At 43.1% G+C, this 19,116-nt stretch overlaps 1 protein-coding gene across 4 annotated transcripts; it reads left to right on the top strand.

The window, feature by feature from the left end:
* The first annotated feature begins 1,179 nt into the window (after positions 1-1,179).
* On the top strand, positions 1,180-17,220 carry Tceanc (transcription elongation factor A N-terminal and central domain containing). 4 transcript variants are annotated; one of them, XM_038315959.1, is made up of 5 exons: positions 1,180-1,272; positions 10,030-10,067; positions 11,528-11,679; positions 11,780-11,898; positions 13,873-17,220. In XM_038315959.1, the coding sequence occupies exon 5, from the start codon at positions 13,881-13,883 to the stop codon at positions 14,958-14,960; it is 1,080 nt and encodes a 359-aa protein (XP_038171887.1). In that variant the 5' UTR covers positions 1,180-1,272; positions 10,030-10,067; positions 11,528-11,679; positions 11,780-11,898; positions 13,873-13,880; the 3' UTR covers positions 14,961-17,220. The 4 variants fall into 4 exon arrangements, with proteins under 4 accessions (XP_038171887.1, XP_038171885.1, XP_038171889.1 ...); XM_038315957.1 differs by lacking the exon at positions 1,180-1,272 and adding an exon at positions 8,013-8,166; XM_038315961.1 differs by lacking the exon at positions 1,180-1,272 and adding an exon at positions 8,013-8,166 and having other exon boundaries at positions 11,528-11,691.
* Positions 17,221-19,116: the final 1,896 nt, after the last annotated feature.

Below are 19,116 nucleotides of genomic sequence, written 5' to 3'. Positions count from 1 at the left end.
AGATGCTGGGCCTCAGCTCAGATTTCTAAATAGCAACGGGACAGTCAACGGACCAGACAAGAGGAGGTATTTAAGTGAAATAGCATCTCCTTGCCTCATTTCTTCTTGTACTTTTTCCTACATCTTTCTGATGAAACAGAGTTTTGATTAATTTTCTTGACAATTTTGGGTACTTTGAATAATGTCTAGCAACAAAATTGTGGGGGGAAATGTGCTCTTGAATTTTCCTCTGATGATTATGCCTGAAGCCAGATCTATGGCTCCTTCATCATTTCTTTGCTTATTCGGCTGCCATCAATCTATGGTAGCTTAAGTACAAGGACATTTTCCCAAATAAGGTCCCATGCATGGTTTCCAGGGTTATGAAGCAGACACAGCTATCTTTGTGGGGTGGTGCTTTCATTCAAGCACACACCCTAATCAAATAAGAAATGGTACCCTCTCTCCTCCTCCTCTCCGCCCACACTGATCTTAAGGAGAACAAAAGAGAAAGAATGGAAGGGCCTGGGTAAAATGAAGGCACTGAAGAAACTGATTCACAGGTCTCTCTTCTCTCTTTGCTGGCCAGAGGGAAGGTCAGACCTTTGAACAAAATGAGTGATTTAAGTACTAATGTTAGATGAGAGTAGAAATGCTTTTAAAATGTACTTAATTTTTTGTGTGTGTGTGTGTGTGTGTGTGTGTAGTGGTGGTGGTTGTACATATCTGTAATCCCAGCTACTCAGGGGTTACAGGAAGAAAAATTAAAAAAAAAAAAATTCCAGGCCACCCTTGGCTACACGTGAAGTTCAGGCCAGCCTGGGCTACATGAGATCCAGTTTTAATAGGCAGAGGCAGGCGGATCTTTGTGAGTTCAAGGCCAGCCTGGTCTACAAGAGCTAGTTCCAGGACAGGCTCCAAAGCTACAGAGAAACCCTGTCTCGAAAAACCAAAAAAAAAAAAAAAAAAAAAAAGAAAGAAAGAATGAATGAATGAATGAATGAAAGAAAAAAGAAAAAGAAAGAAAAAATTTAAAGAGATCCTGTTTCAAAGAAAGAAAGGTCACAAAGGAGGCTGAGGTCAGGAGCTCTTTACCTAGATAATCAGATACCCTGACCAGCCGTTTACAATGTAAACTTAAAGCTGGGTCTGCCCCATCAAAGTCCACCACCTAGATCCCATCATGCAAATGCTGGACTTGCGGGCTTATCCATTCCAGGCGATATACCAGCCCAAACAATTGACAACAGACATGACGACCGCGTGGAGGCCAGAGACCAACACCTCTGTGGGGTAGGTTCTCTCCTTCCACCTTTATGTCAGCTCCAGGGACCAAACTCAGACTGCCAGGCTTGGCAGCAAGGGCCTTTACATGCTGAGTCATCTCTCCAGCTGGACATTCCAAAACCAAAACTGGGTCTTTGTTCTTGTATTTATTAAATTTTGTGATTGACTAGGGATTGGTTAGGGTCTCGTGCATGTCACCATATATCATGCCCTCTTTTTTAACCTCATTTTGAAAAATTGAATGTAAGGTCTCACTATGTTAACTAGGCTGATCTTGAACTCACTCGGTCCTCTTTCTGAATAGCTCCCCTCCAGGTTTCTCACTGTAAATTGTCCTGTGATAGAAAGTGGCTTGCACACCCCTAACACCTAGGCAGCTTAAGTCAAGTTTGTTAGGAAACTTACAGTTGGAGAAACAGCAAGCCGCACCTGATTTCTAGTCCCCTGTCATTATCCCGTGGAGAAGCATGCTGGAATCCCGCTGGGCCAGAGTTGGCTCCTGTTCTCCAGTTCGGGGCGCCTCCCACCTACCTCTGTTCTACTTTGCATTTGTAGGGGTGGAGCTGGGAGCTTCTGGTTGAGGGAAAGGTCTTCTGGAGTAAAGAGAACCTCCAGAGCTCAATTAGGGGAGGGGTCACACCAAGGGTGCTTTTAGTGAGTTATTTCCAGGGGTGAACTGGCTTCTTAATGAAATCCCAAAGGGGGTTGCCGGAGTGGGGGTGAGGCTTTGGGAATCTCTAGGTTTATCTTAACTCAGTATCAAGAAGAATGTATGCTATGTTTTGTGCTCTAAGGGATTTGTGCATTTCCTTTCAACTCTTAATGTTTTACAACAGTGGTTTTCTTTTTAAAGTTTATGTCTATGAATGTTTTGCCTGCTTGTTATGTACGCACACCCTGCGCATGCCTGGCGCCCACAGTGGCAGGTCATCCGGAACTTGAGTTAAGGATGGTTGCAAGCTACCATGTGAATGCTGGGATCTAAACCCAGGGCCTCTGCAAGAGCAATGAATGCTCTTAGCTACTGAGCTATCTCTCCAGGCTCCCCCCCCCAAAAAAAAATCAGTGCTTCTTGAAAGACTTTGGGGTGAAGTTAAGGGCAGAATCACAACAAATGAAGCTAGTGGTATTCAATCTTGCATGTCCAGTAGAACTGTTTAAACATGGTAATGACTAGGTTTTGACCGAGAGATTGTAATTTTCATTGGTTTGAGGCTCAGCCTGACCTCCAGGAGCTCTGAAAGTTTACCAGTTACTTTTCGGTTGCTGTAATCAGCTACCATAACCAAACTCATCCTAAGGAAGCTTTATTTGGGTTTATGACCGCAGAAGAGTAGCCATCCACAATGGCAGGGAAGGCATGGCAGCGGGAGCAGGAAGCAGAGAGATCACACCTAAAGCACACGTGGGAAGGAGATAATGCCAACTGCAAGTAGGACAGAGTCTATAAGCCCTTAAAACCCTCCCCCAGTAACCTACCTCCTCTAGCAAGGCTCACACTCTGAAAGTTCCAAACTTCCCAAACAACAGGGAAATGAACCTGGGTTCGCTGCCATCACTGAGTCATCTCTCCGGCCCTTCCACCTTACTTTTGGAGACAGGGTCACTCACTAAACGGGGAGCTCAGTGACTAGGCAAGGCCCCGCCTCCAGCATCGAGGTGACAGTTTTTGTGGCACTATGCCTAGCTTTTACAGAGGTGCTGAGGACAGGAACGCAGGTCTTCACACTTGTACAAGAAGCACTTTGCCCACTGACTCACCTTCCCAGCCCGGTAAGCCTGTCTTTTGATAAGGTGAAGATAGACAAAACAGATCTATGGAGACGGAGGTCAGATAGCCCTCATCCTGTGGTTGGGGGGAAAGGAAAACAGGAAGCACCTGAGAGCAAATCTTCATCCAGAAGACACCATTTTACCAAGATATAACTTTAAGATGTATCCACTTTACTGCATTTATTTCTCAACAAGAGAAGAGTGAAATCTCAACTCGGTGACAATTCAATGTGAAAGGTTGTATCAAACCAGGACTGCTGGTGCACCCCTAAAAACACAGCATTCAGGAGCCTGAGGTAGGGGGATCACTGTGCAGTCAAGGCCAGCCTGGGCTACAGAGTGAGACCTTGCCTCCAAAATAAAGGGCTTACAACAATGAAATAATCACTTAACACGGCTTTTAAAAGTGAAAAGTCTTAGACAGGTGTGGTGACACAAGCCTTTAATCCCAGCATTCGGGAGGCAGAGACAGGTGGATCTCTGTGAATTTGAGGCCAGCCTGGTCTACAGAGTGAGTTCCAGGACAGCCAGGCTACACAGAGAAACCCTGCATCAAAAAAAAAAAAAAAACCAAAAAGATGAAAAGTCTTTAACCTATGCTATATATACACGTGAACACACACACACACACATACACACACACACGGTGGTGGTGGCAGTAAAGGTGCTAGCCATCAAGTCTGACCACCAGTATGATTCCTGGAATTCACATGATAGAGAGAACTGAGTCTCACAAGTTGTCCTCTTCTGACCTCCACACACATACACAATAATAAATAAATGTTATTTGTGAACTTTAAATTGTATATAAATTGTATATTTTAATATAGCCAGAAATCCAGTTACCCTCCTGAGCATGGAGAAAGGGCTATGTAGGATCCACTTCCCCACTCCTCAACTCCTAGGTAAGAATCACGTGTTTCTTGTTTTCCAAGACAGGGTTTCTCTATGTAGTCCTGGCTGTCCTGGAACTCACTCTGTAGACCAGGTTATCCTTGAACTCACAGATCCACCTGCCTCTGCCTGGCCCACCAGCTAGCCACAGTCTGATCTTGCAGAAAAGTAACTTCCCGGAAGAGTCACTGTTTCTGTGTCCTTTGACCTCTGTATGCCTGAGGTATCTGTTGCAGCAGTTAATCATGAAGTTTGTGTTTCTCTACTCGTTGCCTTTTTATAAGGTTTCTTGCTATTCTGCAGCTCTTGAGATTTGAAGGGAATAGCTCTTTTTTTAAAAAAAAATCCTTTATGTTCTCTGACCTGTACAAACATCCCCAGCTAAGCTCAAAGTCTGGCCCTAGTGTTTAATCAGGAAATGAATGTCAGTCAGCACCTTAGAACCCCCCAAAGATGCCGTTATTCTGACTTCATTCCATGGACAACATCTGCAGCCTTTCCCTGAGTAATGAGTAGCACTAGCCTCTGGAGAGGCCCTAGGAAGGAACGTTGCCTCCGTTCCTTGGGAATTTACAGGAAGGGGCTGTCTAGGAGAGCTCAGGAAATCAACATTGCCACTCAGAGACCTAATTTGAATTGAAAAGGAATTTCCACGGCACAGAATGAAATTTATCCAAAAGAATCTCAGAGTATTGAAACAACTGAAAGATGATTCTTCAACCAAAAACCCAGGGCTGGAGAGACGGCTCGCTTGCTTGAGAGCACTTGCAGCTCTTGCAGAGGGCTCCATTCCAATGCCCAGCCATCTGCAACTCCAGTTCCAGGGAATCTGGGACTGATGCCCTCTGTGGGTAGCAACTACTCATGTAAATACAAATCCACAACCAGGCAAAACACTGATATGCAGAAAATCAAAATAAATAAACCTTCAAATAGAAACACCAAAGACCTCCCAGGCAGTGGTGGCACACACCTTTAATCCCAGCACTCAGGAGGCAAAAGCAGGCAGAGCTCTGTGAGTTCGAGGCCACCCTGGTCTACAGAGCGAGTTCTAGGACAGTCAGAGCTACTCAGAGAATCCCTATCTCAAGAGTCATTCCAGATGAGCCAAGCCAGGACTGTTCAGCAGAACTTTCTGCAGTGATGGACTGTTGTCTACCTATGCTATATATACATCACAGTACCCATTAGCTATAGTAGCTGAGAACTTAGCATCGGGGCAGCATAACTGAGGAACTGACTTTTTAGTTGTATCTAAATCATAATAGCCCCAGGTGGCAACTGTAGTGACCATGGCAGCTCTTCCTGGTAATTATAGCTGGCATTGTAAGTGATATACTGTGTTTTAGTTTTGAGGTGTTTTTTTCCCCCTTCACACCAGAGGAGAGTCTGGGTTATATCTGGCTTTGTTTTTCACATTTTTGAGTAATGCCTTTTTTTTTTCTCCTCAGTATAGCAGGGCCATAAGAAGTTGGTTGTAATGTCCCTGAAGGCACTACTGGCAGGTTTTGAACTAACTTTTAGGTTTTACACTAATTCTTCAGGGAAGTTTTTGATAGTTTAATAGAACTGTTTGGTGTGGGGTTTTAATGCTGTACTGGGGATTGAACTTCCTTCAACAGTAAAAGAGTGATAACGGTTCTTTGTAAACCAGACTCAAAGTCAGGCTCCTAAAACTTCTCCTAGGCCTTAAGCAGAGTCCTGATACTTGAATTGACCCACAGCCTCTGCCCCTCGATATCCAATCGCCCTCAGTGTTTGGCCCAGTTCCCCATTCTACACTACCCACCTCTGCCTACAAGCCCATGCTGTCAGATCTTCAGCAAGAATCTTATTGGCTTACATCCGACTTTGGTTTCTGTTGCTGTGATGAACACAAAGACTGAAGGGTCTCTGGCCAGCTTGAGCGTGTTGAGCGTGGTTCTGGCAGGCCTTGCCCTTCTTTCCAATTTACAAAGAACTGCATTCCTAAAGCTGGCCACCAAGGTCTGTTCCCTTATTTGGTTACTTCCTTGTCCAGCTATGAAAGTATTGAAGTCCAGCAACCAAAAGCCCCCTATGGCTCACCTAATTAACACGCAGACTTAAAATTAAACACCTCATCCTAACAGGGGTTTCCCCCTTCACCTTTATAAACTGCCATTTGCCTACTTGCCACATCTGTCTCCTCTCTGTCCAGAGGCCGTCCTTTGTCCTTTGAGGCAAATACCCTTACCCCCTTTCCCTTGTTCCCTTTCCCTTCTTCCTTGTCCTTATCTCTTGTCTTTGTCCCTTATTCCTAGCCTCTGTCCCTCTGGGGCAAATAAATCTCCTTCGTGCTCAGAACTTTGTCCCAGGAACCCTGAGCCAGACACAGATAGTTTTCCTTTAAATGGTCAAATCCAATTTGGGGAGGAAAGGATTTAGTTCATCTTATAGGTTACAGTCCGTGGTTGAAGGAAGTCAGGGCAGGAACTTGAAGCAGGAACTATGGAGAAATGCTGCTTACTGGCTTGCTCCCATGCTCACATCAGCTCCCTTTCACACACAGCCCAGGCCTAAGGCTAATACTGCCTTTTCCCCATGGGCTGAGGCCTCCTACAGCAATTGAAACCGAGAAAAGGCCCCACAGATGCATCCACAGGCCAATCTGACAGTTCTTCAACGGAAGCTCCCTTTTTCCAGGTGTGTCAAAACAACAGCCAAGACCTTGATGTTTTGTTGAACACAAATAACTTCTGAGAGCTTCACATCAAATGGGGCTATTTTCCTAGAGTGATGGACCATAGCAACAACCAAGACTTCTAGACTGGGTAGAGTGGCATACCGTCATCGTCTCAGCACCCGGAGAGCAAGAGGATTATCCTGAGTTTGAGGCCAAACTTAACCACATAGTGAGTTCTAAGCCAGGCTAGACTACAGAGCGAGATTCTGTATTAAACCAAACCAAAACCCAGATTCTTTTATAATCATACCTTGATATTAACATAGTCCAAAACAAAAATAATCAGGTATCCCCTCTCCTGATCAGCGTGAGTCACTTGTCCTCCCTCTCCTGAGGTAAAATCTATTCCATTCATCACAGAAGCGCCCTGCTTTCCGAAGGTACCCAGTGCACAGAACAGGAGAGTTTGCTTCCAGAAATCTTTCCCCCAAAGTGTTTTGGAATTGGAGGTTGACAAAGGAGACTGCCACATTCTCTAGTTTGATCACCACTGGTTTGAATGAATCCTTGCAGGCTAACAGTGTGCACAGGTGAATTCAGGTTGCTCATGACTAATGAATGTTTAGTACTTTCGTTCCTTCATCTGATGCAAGCAACAGAGCAATGCTTGTTAGACTAATTGCTGCCTTTTATTTATTTAGAGAGGGTTTTACTATATAGCCCTGGCTAGTCCTGAACTTGTGGAAAGTCTCCTAATGAAGAGACAAAACAAACTCCATTTTGTGCTAGGCCCTCTGGAGTGCTTGGATTATAGACCATCACGTTCAACCATTTTTATTTTCTATTGATGAGTTAGTTTTATTTTGTTTAAAAAATGCATATTATTACAGGTCGCTATTCTTAATTTATTTTATTGTTCTGGTGGATGTTTTTATTTTTATTTATTTAGGGAGGCGAGTATCGCGTCCAGCCTTTTTAAAGGGCTTGACTCAGGCTGGCCTCCTGTCCCATTGTTTATTTTTCAGCATTTGCCTACTGGCGTCCATCACCACGGGCCGCCTGCTTTTGTTTTGTTCGTTTGTTTTACTGTTTTGACAGAAAATAAAGAGAATAAATTGGAGGGGCCGTCAGCAAACCTTGCCACAGGAAAAACAGCAGCTGGGTTAGCTTCACTACGGGCCTCAGCCCCTCCCTCGGGGCACAGATACGAGCCCGCCCCTCCTCCCCCCCCCCACCCCGGACCGCTCCGGATCGCTCTGCGCAGGCGCTATTTCCCAGGCGCGTCAGCGGCGGGTCCCATGGGCGCGTTCCCGCGCGGGAAGGTTTAGGGCTGGTGGGGGTTACGTCATCCGGCCCTGAGACCCGGAAGTCCCCACCCCCCCGGAGGCGGCCGCGCCGGGGGTAGGGCGGCTCCTGCACTTCCGGCGGTGCTGAGGACGCTTGGGCGGCGAGCGCGCTTTTTGGAGAGTGGCTTTCCGCCATTTCCGTTAGCTCGGCCCCCCGCTGAAGGGCTAACTCCGGTTTCCAGTGGAAGCCCATCCCCGCTCGCAGAGGCGCTCCGGCGCGCCCTGTGTCCGGGCGGCTCTAAGGTTGAATTCCCTCCTCCCTTTTAGCTAAGGTCGCTTGGACGCCATTACTCGTCTTTAGGTCTCAGGGACGTCCCCCGGGGGTGGATTTCTTCATGCTTTGTTTAGTATTCAACCCCACCCACCAGAGTCTCTCTGGGCGGGCCGGGTCCTCTTGCTCTCCCATGCCCTGGATTCTTCCGCGACTGCGTCAAAAAAAAAAAAAAAGCTACGCCCCTGCCGGCGATCCCCCCCCCTCCCCTCCCCCCTCGTTCTGTTCCCTCAGGGCCAAGGCCTTTCTGGAAAGCTCTACTGTTAGGTATAACCTAGTGCTAGAAGATTCGATTTTCTCTGTCGCTCTGGAGAGAAAGATTTAAAGACTTAAAGGATGAGTTACTGCTGGTTTGTTCCCTAAGCTTCTGGAAATTTTCACTGTGAGCATTCCTGGCGTTTTTTTCCTTCGCGTTTAGGCTATTTTAGTGCCGATGTGTGTATGCCCATCCCATAATAATTCAATACTTCCAAGCGTGTAATTACATTCAGGCAACACATTGTGGGACCCTACTCTTACTGTAAATCTTTTATATGTCCACGCGTGAATATGTATATGTGTATATATATATATACATATATATATATGCGTGCATACACACTCAAGCGTTAACAGTAAAAATGTATAAGCATTATTATTTGCATCTTTTGTTTGGGACTGAACTCCAACTGACAAGAAATTTGTATGATCTGAATTAGAATGTGTTATAAATGTAAAGCACATCAGAGTTTTTGAGAATTATTAACACACGTACAGAAATTAAAACACCTGTTGATATCAGATTTTGAAAGGACAGTATTGGGGTGTGACCTGGGTGTAGCTCAGTGGTAGAGCACATTTTAGTGTGCACAAGACCTTGGGTTTGATCCCTAGCATCACATTTCTCTAAAGGAAAAAAATATTTTAGATATACTGGGCCAAGTAATATAATTAATTCCATCAGTTTTCTAACACGATTGTTATCCATTTTGAAAAGTTATTTTTGTGACTTGAAATCTTTCTGTGGGACAGGATTGCTCTAAGAAAGGCATTAACAAACAATGTCCTGTGACCAAATACAGACTGCCCATTTTCAGCTTTGAAACAGGGTCTCTTTGTAGCCCTTACTGGCCTCTGCATGAGTCGCCACAGGGCTTTAGGGCAGTATGTCCTGCTGAGGGGCAAACTCTGACCCCAGTGCTTGCTAGGTAAGCACTCATCAAACTTAGCCTCATCTTCAGCACTAACTCTCCTTCCCCTCCCCCATGCTTGCCTGGAAGCCAGAGTTCAATTTAGATGTCTTTCTCAATTACTGTCCCTCCCACTTGATTTTTTACGATTTTGAGACAGGCTGTCTCTGAACCTGAAATTCACCAGTTCTGCTAGACTGGCCAGTGAACTCCAAAGAGTCACGTATCTCTCCCTTCCCATTGCTGGAATTGCAGGTGTGCACCATGAGCCTGGCTCTTCGTGTGGATGCTGGGGATCCAGACCCAGGTCCCCATGGCACAGCAAGCAGTTTACCAACTGAGCCATTTCCCCAGTCCCAGCCGCGTATTGTATTATGTTCTACTGTATGTAGATAGATGTGTGGGTATGTGCACATGAGTGCCAGTGCCACTGGGAACCAGAGGCATCAGATCTTCCCGAAGCCGGGCTTACAAAAGCAGTCGTGAGTCGTCACGTGTAGGTGCTAGAAACTGAACTCGGGTCCTCTGCAAGAGCACACTCACCTGCTTAGCCATTACTCCAGCTCCATTCGGTATTTGCTGTCTGTTGTTCTTTCTACAAAAGTAGCCAAGTTGAAAAGTCCCTGCGCCAGAAGTCTAAAGTGTTTCCTATCTGTCCTTTTACAGAGCGTATTTGCTGACCTCCTGTCCTGGAACAACACCTGGTATGGTACATATTAAATCTTTTTAAAACTGGTTTTTAGGGGGGCTGGAGAGATGGCTCAGAGGTTAAGAACATTGGCTGTTCTTCCAGAGGTTCTGAGTTCAATTCCCAGCAACCTCATGGTGGCTCACAACCATCTGTAATGAGATATGGTGCCTTTTTCTGGCATCCAAGCATACATGCAGGCAGGATATTGTATACATAATAAAAAGATTTATAAAAAATGGTTTTTATCTCACTATAAACTCATGATGTCTGGAATTGACAACCCTCCTGTCTTAGCCTCCTGAATGCTAGGATTGTGTGTTCCAATATGCCTGGAAAAATTATTTATTTTAAAAGTACATTTATTTACTGTGTGTGAATGCATAGGTATCATGTTGTCCACGTAGAAGTCAGAGGACAGCTTGTCATTTCTCTTCCCCTGCTATGTTCTAGGGATTGAACACACATGGTCAGGCTTGGTGGTAAGATCTTTCACTCACTGAGCCTTTTTGCCAACCCCTGGCAAATTTTTAAACTTTCTATTGTAAATTCATATAATTATCAGTCCCTTTATAAAGATTAAGCCCTTCATTAAAACTATCTCATTTAAACCATGCAGTGGTAGCCCACACCTTTAATCTCAGCACTCGGGAGGCAGAGGCAGGTAGAGCTCTGTGAGTTCGAGGCCAGCCTGGTCTACAGAGCTAGCTCCAGGACAGCCAGAAGTGCTACACACAGAAACCCTGTCTGGGGCTTTGGGATGCGGGGTTACCAGCGAAAGGAACTATCTCATTTAATTTGAATACTAATCCAAGGTGTCAGAGTCACCCCATTTTGAAGATGAGGAAGTAGAGGTACAAGATGATCAGTCAACTTGTTAATACTCCCTCACTTCCAGGAAGTAGACTTTTTTCAGCATCCATATCCAAGAGACTGCTAAGACCTCCCTGATTAGCCCATAGTGAACACCATTTTTAATGGCTTTTTAAATCTAAGATTTTAAAATTTTTTGTTACCATACAGAATGGTAGGGTTTTTTTGTTGTTGGTTTGGTTTGGTTTGGTTTGGTTTGGGATCTTGGGGGAGTTGTTTGTTTTGGTTTTGGTTTGATTTGGTTTTTCAAGACAGTGTTTCTCAGTAGCCTTGGCCTTCCTAGAACTCCCACTGTAGACCAGGCTGGCCTTGCACTCAGTGAGATCACCTGCCTTTGCCTCCCAAGTGCTGAGATTAAAGGTGTGCAGCACCACCATCCAGCTCAGAATAGGTTTTCTATGCCATTTTTATTTGTAGAAGTCACTATATTTTATTCTAATTTATCTCCATCACCCACTACCCTCTCCGTGTCCCCCCCTCTAATGGATCCCTTACCCTCATTTCCCCTGCCCTCTTCTCATTATCCCCTTTCTAGTTTTATGATAGAAAAATTTTGAATAATTTTATTAAAGAACAGGAATTGAGGTGGACTTTGTCTTCCAGGACTTACATACAGTGCATGAGTACAAGCAAGTTGCTATACAGTGACTGGAATTGAAGCTCACACACTGAGAGGAGAGGAAGCATCCTGGATACTTTGTCACTTGTTTAACAGAAGAAAGAATCTCCTAAACTCTTCGGCAGCTGTGGTCAAGGTAATAAAAAAGGTACTACTTCTTTGTGGGAACTGTAGACAAAAATGTTCTTAAATATGGTAAACATGAAAACATTGTAGTGATTTTGTGTTTTTCACAGATTTTCTGTTGTTAGATGAAATTCGCCTCCCAGACTTATTGTGCAAATTGAGGTAACCTGAGCGTGAATAGCGTCATAGACTTGCTCAGTAAATGTTCATTGCCTCCCACTGTTAAGAGGTAAGTATTCGAGGATATCAGGAATTGTATACATTTCAACATTACAATCATAAAAGCTTCTAATTTGAATTGTACACAGCAGTGTTTTTAATGGTTTCTTATATAATAGGACTTACGTAACAAAGTCTGAAGTTAGAGAGGTTCTGTGTATTCAGTCCAGGAGCAAGACTACAACTCTTTTTGGAACTAATGGCAGCCTATTGGTGAAGTGGGTTGGAGGGGTCAGTTCTTCTGTGTGGTTTAAATCAGAATTGACTGGAGAACTGAACAAATGCCCAAGTCCTACCCCCAGAGACTCCAATTCTGGGGTGAGGTCCTAGCATTGTTTACTTTAGTTTTTGTTTGATTTCTTTGGATGTTTTCTAAAACACAGTAGGGGTAAGAAGCATCTGTGGTAGCATGAGACCAGGTTTAGGGAGCTGCTGTGCAAAGGCACAGCTGTGAAATGAGGCCCATGCCTGGGCCAGGTGATGGTGGCGCACGCCTTTAATCCCAGCACTCGGGAGGCAGAGGCAGGCGGATCTCTGTGAGTTCGAGGCCAGCCTGGTCTACAAGAGCTAGTTCCAGGACAGGCTCCTAAGCCACAGAGAAACCCTGTCTCAAAAAACCAAAAGAGAGAGAGAGAGAGAGGGAGGGAGGGAGGGAGAGAGGGAGAGAGGAAAGAAAGAAAGAAAGAAAGAAAGAAAGAAAGAAAGAAAGAAAGAAAGAAAGAAAGAAGTGGGGCCCATGCCTGTCTGGTTGAGAGTAGTCAAAGCAGAGGGCCAGGGTGAGGTGTGCTATTCATCACATGGGTACAGTCTAAACTCCATCCTGTCAGTTAAGGGGAATGTCTGAAGGACTTTTAACAGAAGAAAGCACACACATAGGAGTTAATGAAGACAAACTCTGCAAGGAAAACCATCTAAAAGTCCAGTCCACGGGGATCTGTACTTTCTTTTGGCCTCCACTGATACAAGGCATGTATATGATACACAGATATACATGCAAGCAGGCAAACACCCATACATGTAAAATTATAAAAAAAAGAAAATAATTTTCTTCAAACTTAAAAAAAGACCCTACAATAGGGGATATTTTTAAACTGCATTTATATGGCATGTGAATTTGCATAAAGGAAATACCAGTATTCTTATTTTTCACAACTTTTCTCTAAATTTAAAAGTATTTCCAAATAAAGAATAAGTGGGTCATCTGGATGTGACCCTGTTTTTCCAACAGCTCAAATGTCAGCACATTGTATCCTGTTGACTTTCAGAGTTCACCAGACCTGCTTCCCAACCTGTAATATCTGTTTCTTTACATTGGTTCCAACATTAGTATCCCCATTTCTGTTTTATTTCCTTCTTTATATTCAGAAAAATATCAGTACAAAGATTATAAACGCATTAGGTATATCAATCTCATAACTGAATATGAGGAGAAAATAGCGCAGTGTTTGCTTAGCAGTCTTATGGTTGCTTACATGAACATGATTTTATTCCCAACCTGATTATCAGATTCCACCCAAGATAAAGTGATTTTTTTTTGAGACAGGGTCTCATGCATTCCAGGCTAACCTCAAATTTTCTCTGTATCTAAATATTGTGTTAAACTCATCTTCTTTTAGTCTCCATCCCAAGTGCTGGAATTGCAGGTGTACACCACCATGCTAGGTTCCTGAATAATTTTAATCTAGAAAGATACTGATTTGTACAGTGGAGGTGGAAAGGTTATAGCTGATATTCTATCAAGTCTTTGAATGTTCTGCTGAAACTTTGCAGTCATTTTTTCCTTCTGTTATTGAGAATAAAAGTCTTGAAAGTTGACTAGTTCACATAGCTGTATTATCTAATCTGCCACACCCATTTATATCACATTACTCTTTCAGAAAACATCACATGGATAACTGGCAGAAGTGCTAGTTCACACTCCAAGAGCTGCAACTAGTAAAGGCAAACTTAAAAAGATTGAACCATCTTTTTTTTTTCTTTGCAGCTGTGAAGATGTCTGACAAAAAACGTATCATTGCCAAGGCTTCCCTGATTGAGCAGCTGGTGGCTAAAAGGTATTTTGAGGATATTGGCAAACATCTGACTGAGCTTGAAATGATATATGTGTCTAAGGAGCATCTCCAGGAGACAGAATTAGTCAGAGCTGTATACAGAGTCCTCAAAAGCTGCCCCTCCGTGGCTTTGAAAAGGAAGGCCAAGTGTCTGCTGGCAAAGTGGAGAACTTTCTATAAGAGTACACACCTCAAAACAAAGGAAAGCCTTAAATTACTCCCTTCTAATGTTAATGAAGAAAAACATGCAGCAGTTTTTCAGGAGGTGAGCCAGGATGGGGCATCAGGTTTTAGCCATGATGAGATAGCAGGTCTCTGCAGTTCTCTCTCTAGGCTGGCATCTCAAGATGCTGAAAAGCACGCTGCAGCAGTTGGGTCTGAAAGTAGCGCCACTCAAATGGAAATTAATGAAGAATATTTGGGGGATGTTGACCCTGAATTTACTAGCAAGAGCTCAAGTGTGTTACAAGATCCCCTAGTGTCTCTTAGATCTAAATGTGTAGAGCTTCTTTACACAGCGTTAGCTAGTTTTTCCACAAATGACATGAAAACTCATTTGTGGCAGAGATTTGCAAGAGAAATTGAAGAGCACATTTTTACCCTTTATTCAAGCAATATCAAAAAATACAAAACTTGTATTCGAAGCAAAGTTGCCAATTTGAACAACCCCAGGAATTCTCATTTACAACAAAGCCTGCTGTCTGGAGCCATGTCTACAAGAGTGTTTGCTGAAATGACTGTCCTGGACATGGCAAATGAGGAGCTGAAGCAGTTGAGAGCTTTCTACACAGAAGCCAGCATCCGGGAACATCACCTTCCCCACATGGTTGACGGCACACAGACAGATAAAATAAAGTGCAAGCGCTGTGAGAAATACAACTGCAAGGTCACTGTAATTGCCAGAGGAACACTTTTCCTTCCAGTTTGGGTGCAGAATTCAAACCCAGATGAACAAATAACCTATGTCATTTGTAATGAATGTGGGGAACAGTGGTACCATAACAACTGGGTGTGCCTGTAATTTGTATATAATCCCTTCAGGGTCATGTGTTTTACATGTATAACATAACCCTTTTGTGCTCATTTTTTAAAGAATCTTACTGTTATTTTTGTTTGGGATTTTGGTTTGTGAAAGAGCTCACTATGTAGCCAAAGCCGGCCTCAGTCTCCTGAGTGCTGGGATTAGAAGTGTACGCTGCCACACCTGGCTCGGTATACTGTTCTACTCCAGTTCTGGGAGCAAGGATCGAGAGTTGTTTGCCAAAGTTAAGGTCATTGTTGTGGTAAAAGTTGTTTGGGAAGAGTAGAAGACTATCACTCTGTACTTTGTGGCCATTTATAGAGTGGCAGTGTAGCACCACATGGCCTAAGACCATGTTAGAGGGACAGACTCTGACCCTATACTCTTTGAATCCTGATCTGCATCTTGGCAGAATCCCCAGGTCATCCTCTGAGATACCTTGAGAAGCACTGATATAGCTGCAGGCCTGTGGTCCTATCAGGAGTGACTATACATTGGAGTTTACTGGAGAGGATTAAAAGTATACAGGTGCCAAGGGTCAAGCCTAGAATAATTCAGTCTGAACCTATGGCATGGGACCCAGGCATCAACATTGCTCTGGTCATTTCGCAGTTTAAGTTGCAGTTAGAGTTGAGAACTACATGTAAATAGTCTCATGACCCTTTCTATAGTTCTGAAGAAATGAATGCTATTCTGGAGACGTTACAGATGAGGAAAGAGGCCCACAGAGCCTCAGTGACTTAACCAGGTTACATAACTATAGGCAGTCTGCCTCATATTGTCCAGCTTCCTTATGACGCAAGTGTGATGGCACATGTCTGTAATCCAAATGCTAGGGAGGATGAGGCAGGAGGATTTAAGTGAGTTCAGGGGCAGTTTAGATTGTAAAGTCCCTGTCTCAAAAAATATTAAAAGGGCACTGTGGTGATTCAAGTTTGTAATCTTAGCCCTGCGAATGCTGAGGCAGAAACCCATGGTTGAAGCCAGCCTGGGGTTATGTAGAGAAACACTGTCAATACTAAAGTATTCACAGTCTGAGAATGACTTGATACTGACTTTACAAAAAGTCTACTCCTGGAAATGGGCACTAAGCAAATAGTGTTTGGAGCTTCTAAGTTTACATGATTAGAGTTTTATCCTTTTGTCCTTAATTTTCTCATTTTTACACGTCTCTCTTAACCTATGAAAAGTTGCACTATAAGTTAGAATCTGACTTAGAGCCTGCTTCTGTAGTTAAATGAACTGTGCGTTTATTTTTTTTCTTTGTGTGAGCTCTTCACAACGTCTTTATGATAAGTAGTTTCTAGATGTTAGGAATCTTCATGTCTTCAAAGCCATATGTGTTAAAATCCTGCTTATATGAAAATGGCACTAGTTGTCAGAGGAAGTTCACTCCCTCAACCTTTGAACTTATCAACATTTATTTACCTACTAACTGAAGAGGAAATCACTTCTCTAAGGCCTTTCTAAACACTGTTTACTGATTTGTATGCTTAAATACAACAAGCCATTTGTATGATTATGGCTAATTTTCTTCCTTAAAAATGATAGACTGTTATTTGGGGTTTTGATTTGTAAAAAATTATGCATCCACACAGAAGCTTAGATATGTACTCCTTTTACAGTTTACCGAGTGCTTAGATATCCATTTTCTCTTTTGTTGTTTTCCAGAGATGAGTGAATAGTTTCTGTTTTTATAAGACTGGTACCACCCTGTAGCCTAAGCTGGATTCAAACTCAGACTGGCTAGCCTTAACCTCTGGAGTGCTGTAATTTGGGGTGTAAACCACCATTTATTGATTTTTATAATAATAAAGAGTTTATTTTTTTAGTTTCATGTACGTTCACATGTTTTCTTCAGTTATTGTCCTCTAAATCCCCAGTATTCCTTCATTGGAATCTGTAGGCTTTTCCTTGTGTATATTTTTTTTACCTCCTTATGACAGTTTCCCAATGGATGCATAAAACTAGCAGACATTTTTGTTTCATATGTTTTGAAGAAAACAACTTGAGACTGTCAAGTCTGAGTTACATATTGTTGTATTTTCTCCATTTTGCATTCCAGGGCTGTCATCATAATGTAATGTGTTAGTCCTTTAAACAGAAACTTATAGAGTCATCAAAAACTCAAAAGTTTCACAAAGTGTGGTTTCATGTGACTTGGAATGACCTTAAAACATAAATGTTTGTTGCGCAAGACTACACATAGCACATGAAAACCATGCTTAACTTGTTCAAGTCAGTATTGGTATTTGGGTTTTCTATGTATCTATGTATGAGTATTATATACTGAGATTTTATAAGCTACATTTACTAAAATAAAATAACTTGAACTAATGTGTGCAGTCTTCCTCACTTCCCATAAGCTTTGTCAGTTAGTTTTGCAACTAGGGAAATGGTGATGTTGGTTTTATTCTTTTGGTCGGTGAGACAGTTACATTTTCTGAGTATAGATAATTCTTTACACTCTGTCTTATCCCAGAGAGAGAAAGAAAGATGGAGGGAGGGGTTTGTTTGTTTGTTTGTTTGTTTGAAACAGGGCTTCTTTGGGTCGCCTTTGCAGTCCTAGAACTAGCTCTTGTAGACCAGGCTGGCCTTGAACTCACAGAGATCTGCCAGCCTCTGCCTCCCGAGTGCTGGGATTAAAGGTGTGAAAGAGGAGTTTCTTAACAGTTGCTGGTGGGGTAGGTTCTAATTTAAAATTGCCCTTATAGGAACAAAGAGCGACTCTGAAAACTCCAAGATGGGAAGGTGCCTGATTATAAGGTACAGCTTATGTGAATGAGAGACAGTGTGAAAGAGCCCAGAGTTCATGAGTTCTGTTGTAGGTCATGATAACAATGAGGACTTTGGGGGGAGTAGAGTGGTTTGTGTTTAAAAAAAAACACTAAAGCTAGGCAATTTGTAGTCATGGAATTTGAGTGCCTTTTAGGAAGATGATTGTAGCTGCTTTGTTGAGTGATGAGAAAAACAAGGATGGATGCGGGAACATGGGTTAAGTGGCCATTGACAATGGTTAAATAAAAGTATAGAAAGGGGCTGAAGAGGGGCTCAGCAGTTAAGACCACTGGCTGCTCTTCCAGAGGACCTGGGTTCAATTCCCAGTACCCACATGGCAGCTCATAACTCTCTAACTCCAGTTTCAGGGAATCTGGCACCCTCGCAAAGATGTACATGCAGACAAAACTCGAATGTGCATAAATTTTTGTAAATAAAAAAGTATAGAATGGTTTGTCTGCATCCTGATAGTTGATGAAACCCTTAGCAATTTTGCAAATGACCGTTTCATAAAATATGTCCAATCCAAAATTTCGTCCCTGTGGCCAATAGTCAAATAACAGTGCAAAATGTCAGCTTGTGCCCCAGTTTCCATGGTAACTACATAGGGTGAAAACATCCATTTTAATACCTGAATGTGGGAAGGTTTTCTCCATGGGTTTTTCCGAATCAGTCTCCTTTGTCCATACTTTTTAATGTGAAGAATTGAGTACAATTGTGGCTCTGTCTCTTCCCTGGGTATTTCCTGTGATGAGAGGCTTCTTTCATTCCCAGATACCATTTCTAAGTGCCAGGCAGGAAGCTTGTGGCTGGCAGTACTCCACTGCCTTTGCTCAAAGGGTCTGGACCTTCCTCTTTTAGGTCAAATTGCTTTGTTTTTATAATGCCGAGTAAAGGCAAAATATTTTGCCCCAGTATTTTTATGTCTCTCAGAGGTACTTATTGTAAGCACCCAGGTTGAAAGAAGTAACTTTTTAGTCTCAGAAGAGTGCCACAATCAGATGGGTGAATCAATGGCAACCTCATGTAATCCTATTCGTAAGGTGGCCATAGATGCCACCACACACTGCCAGAAACTTGGAGTTGGAAGGATGGCACATTTTGCCTTGCCAGGCGCTAACTCTTCTGACACACAGGAGCCTCCTTGAATCCTTTTTTGTAACATCATGTGGCCATCTGCTATTTTGAAAAGGAAGTGATTTTAGAATAAAAAGTTAAAATAGAATAGAAGGTAGCTGAGGCTGGCCTCAAAGTTCATATATGAATTTTTGTGGATGTATACTGTTGCCTTGTTTAAAAATGAAAATGAGCCGGGCGGTGGTGGCGCACGCCTTTAATCCCAGCACTCGGGAGGCAGAGGCAGGCAGATCTCTGTGAG

This window comes from Arvicola amphibius, chromosome X (assembly GCF_903992535.2).
Source record: "Arvicola amphibius chromosome X, mArvAmp1.2, whole genome shotgun sequence".
Lineage (NCBI taxonomy): Eukaryota > Metazoa > Chordata > Mammalia > Rodentia > Cricetidae > Arvicola > Arvicola amphibius.
Note: the sequence above shows the minus strand (reverse complement) of the source record. Positions and strands in the feature narration are given on the sequence as shown.

Excerpts from the sequence above, each read along its gene's own strand:
- Tceanc (XM_038315959.1), top strand. The coding sequence starts at position 13,881 with ATGTCTGACAAAAAACGTATCATTGCCAAGGCTTCCCTGATTGAGCAG.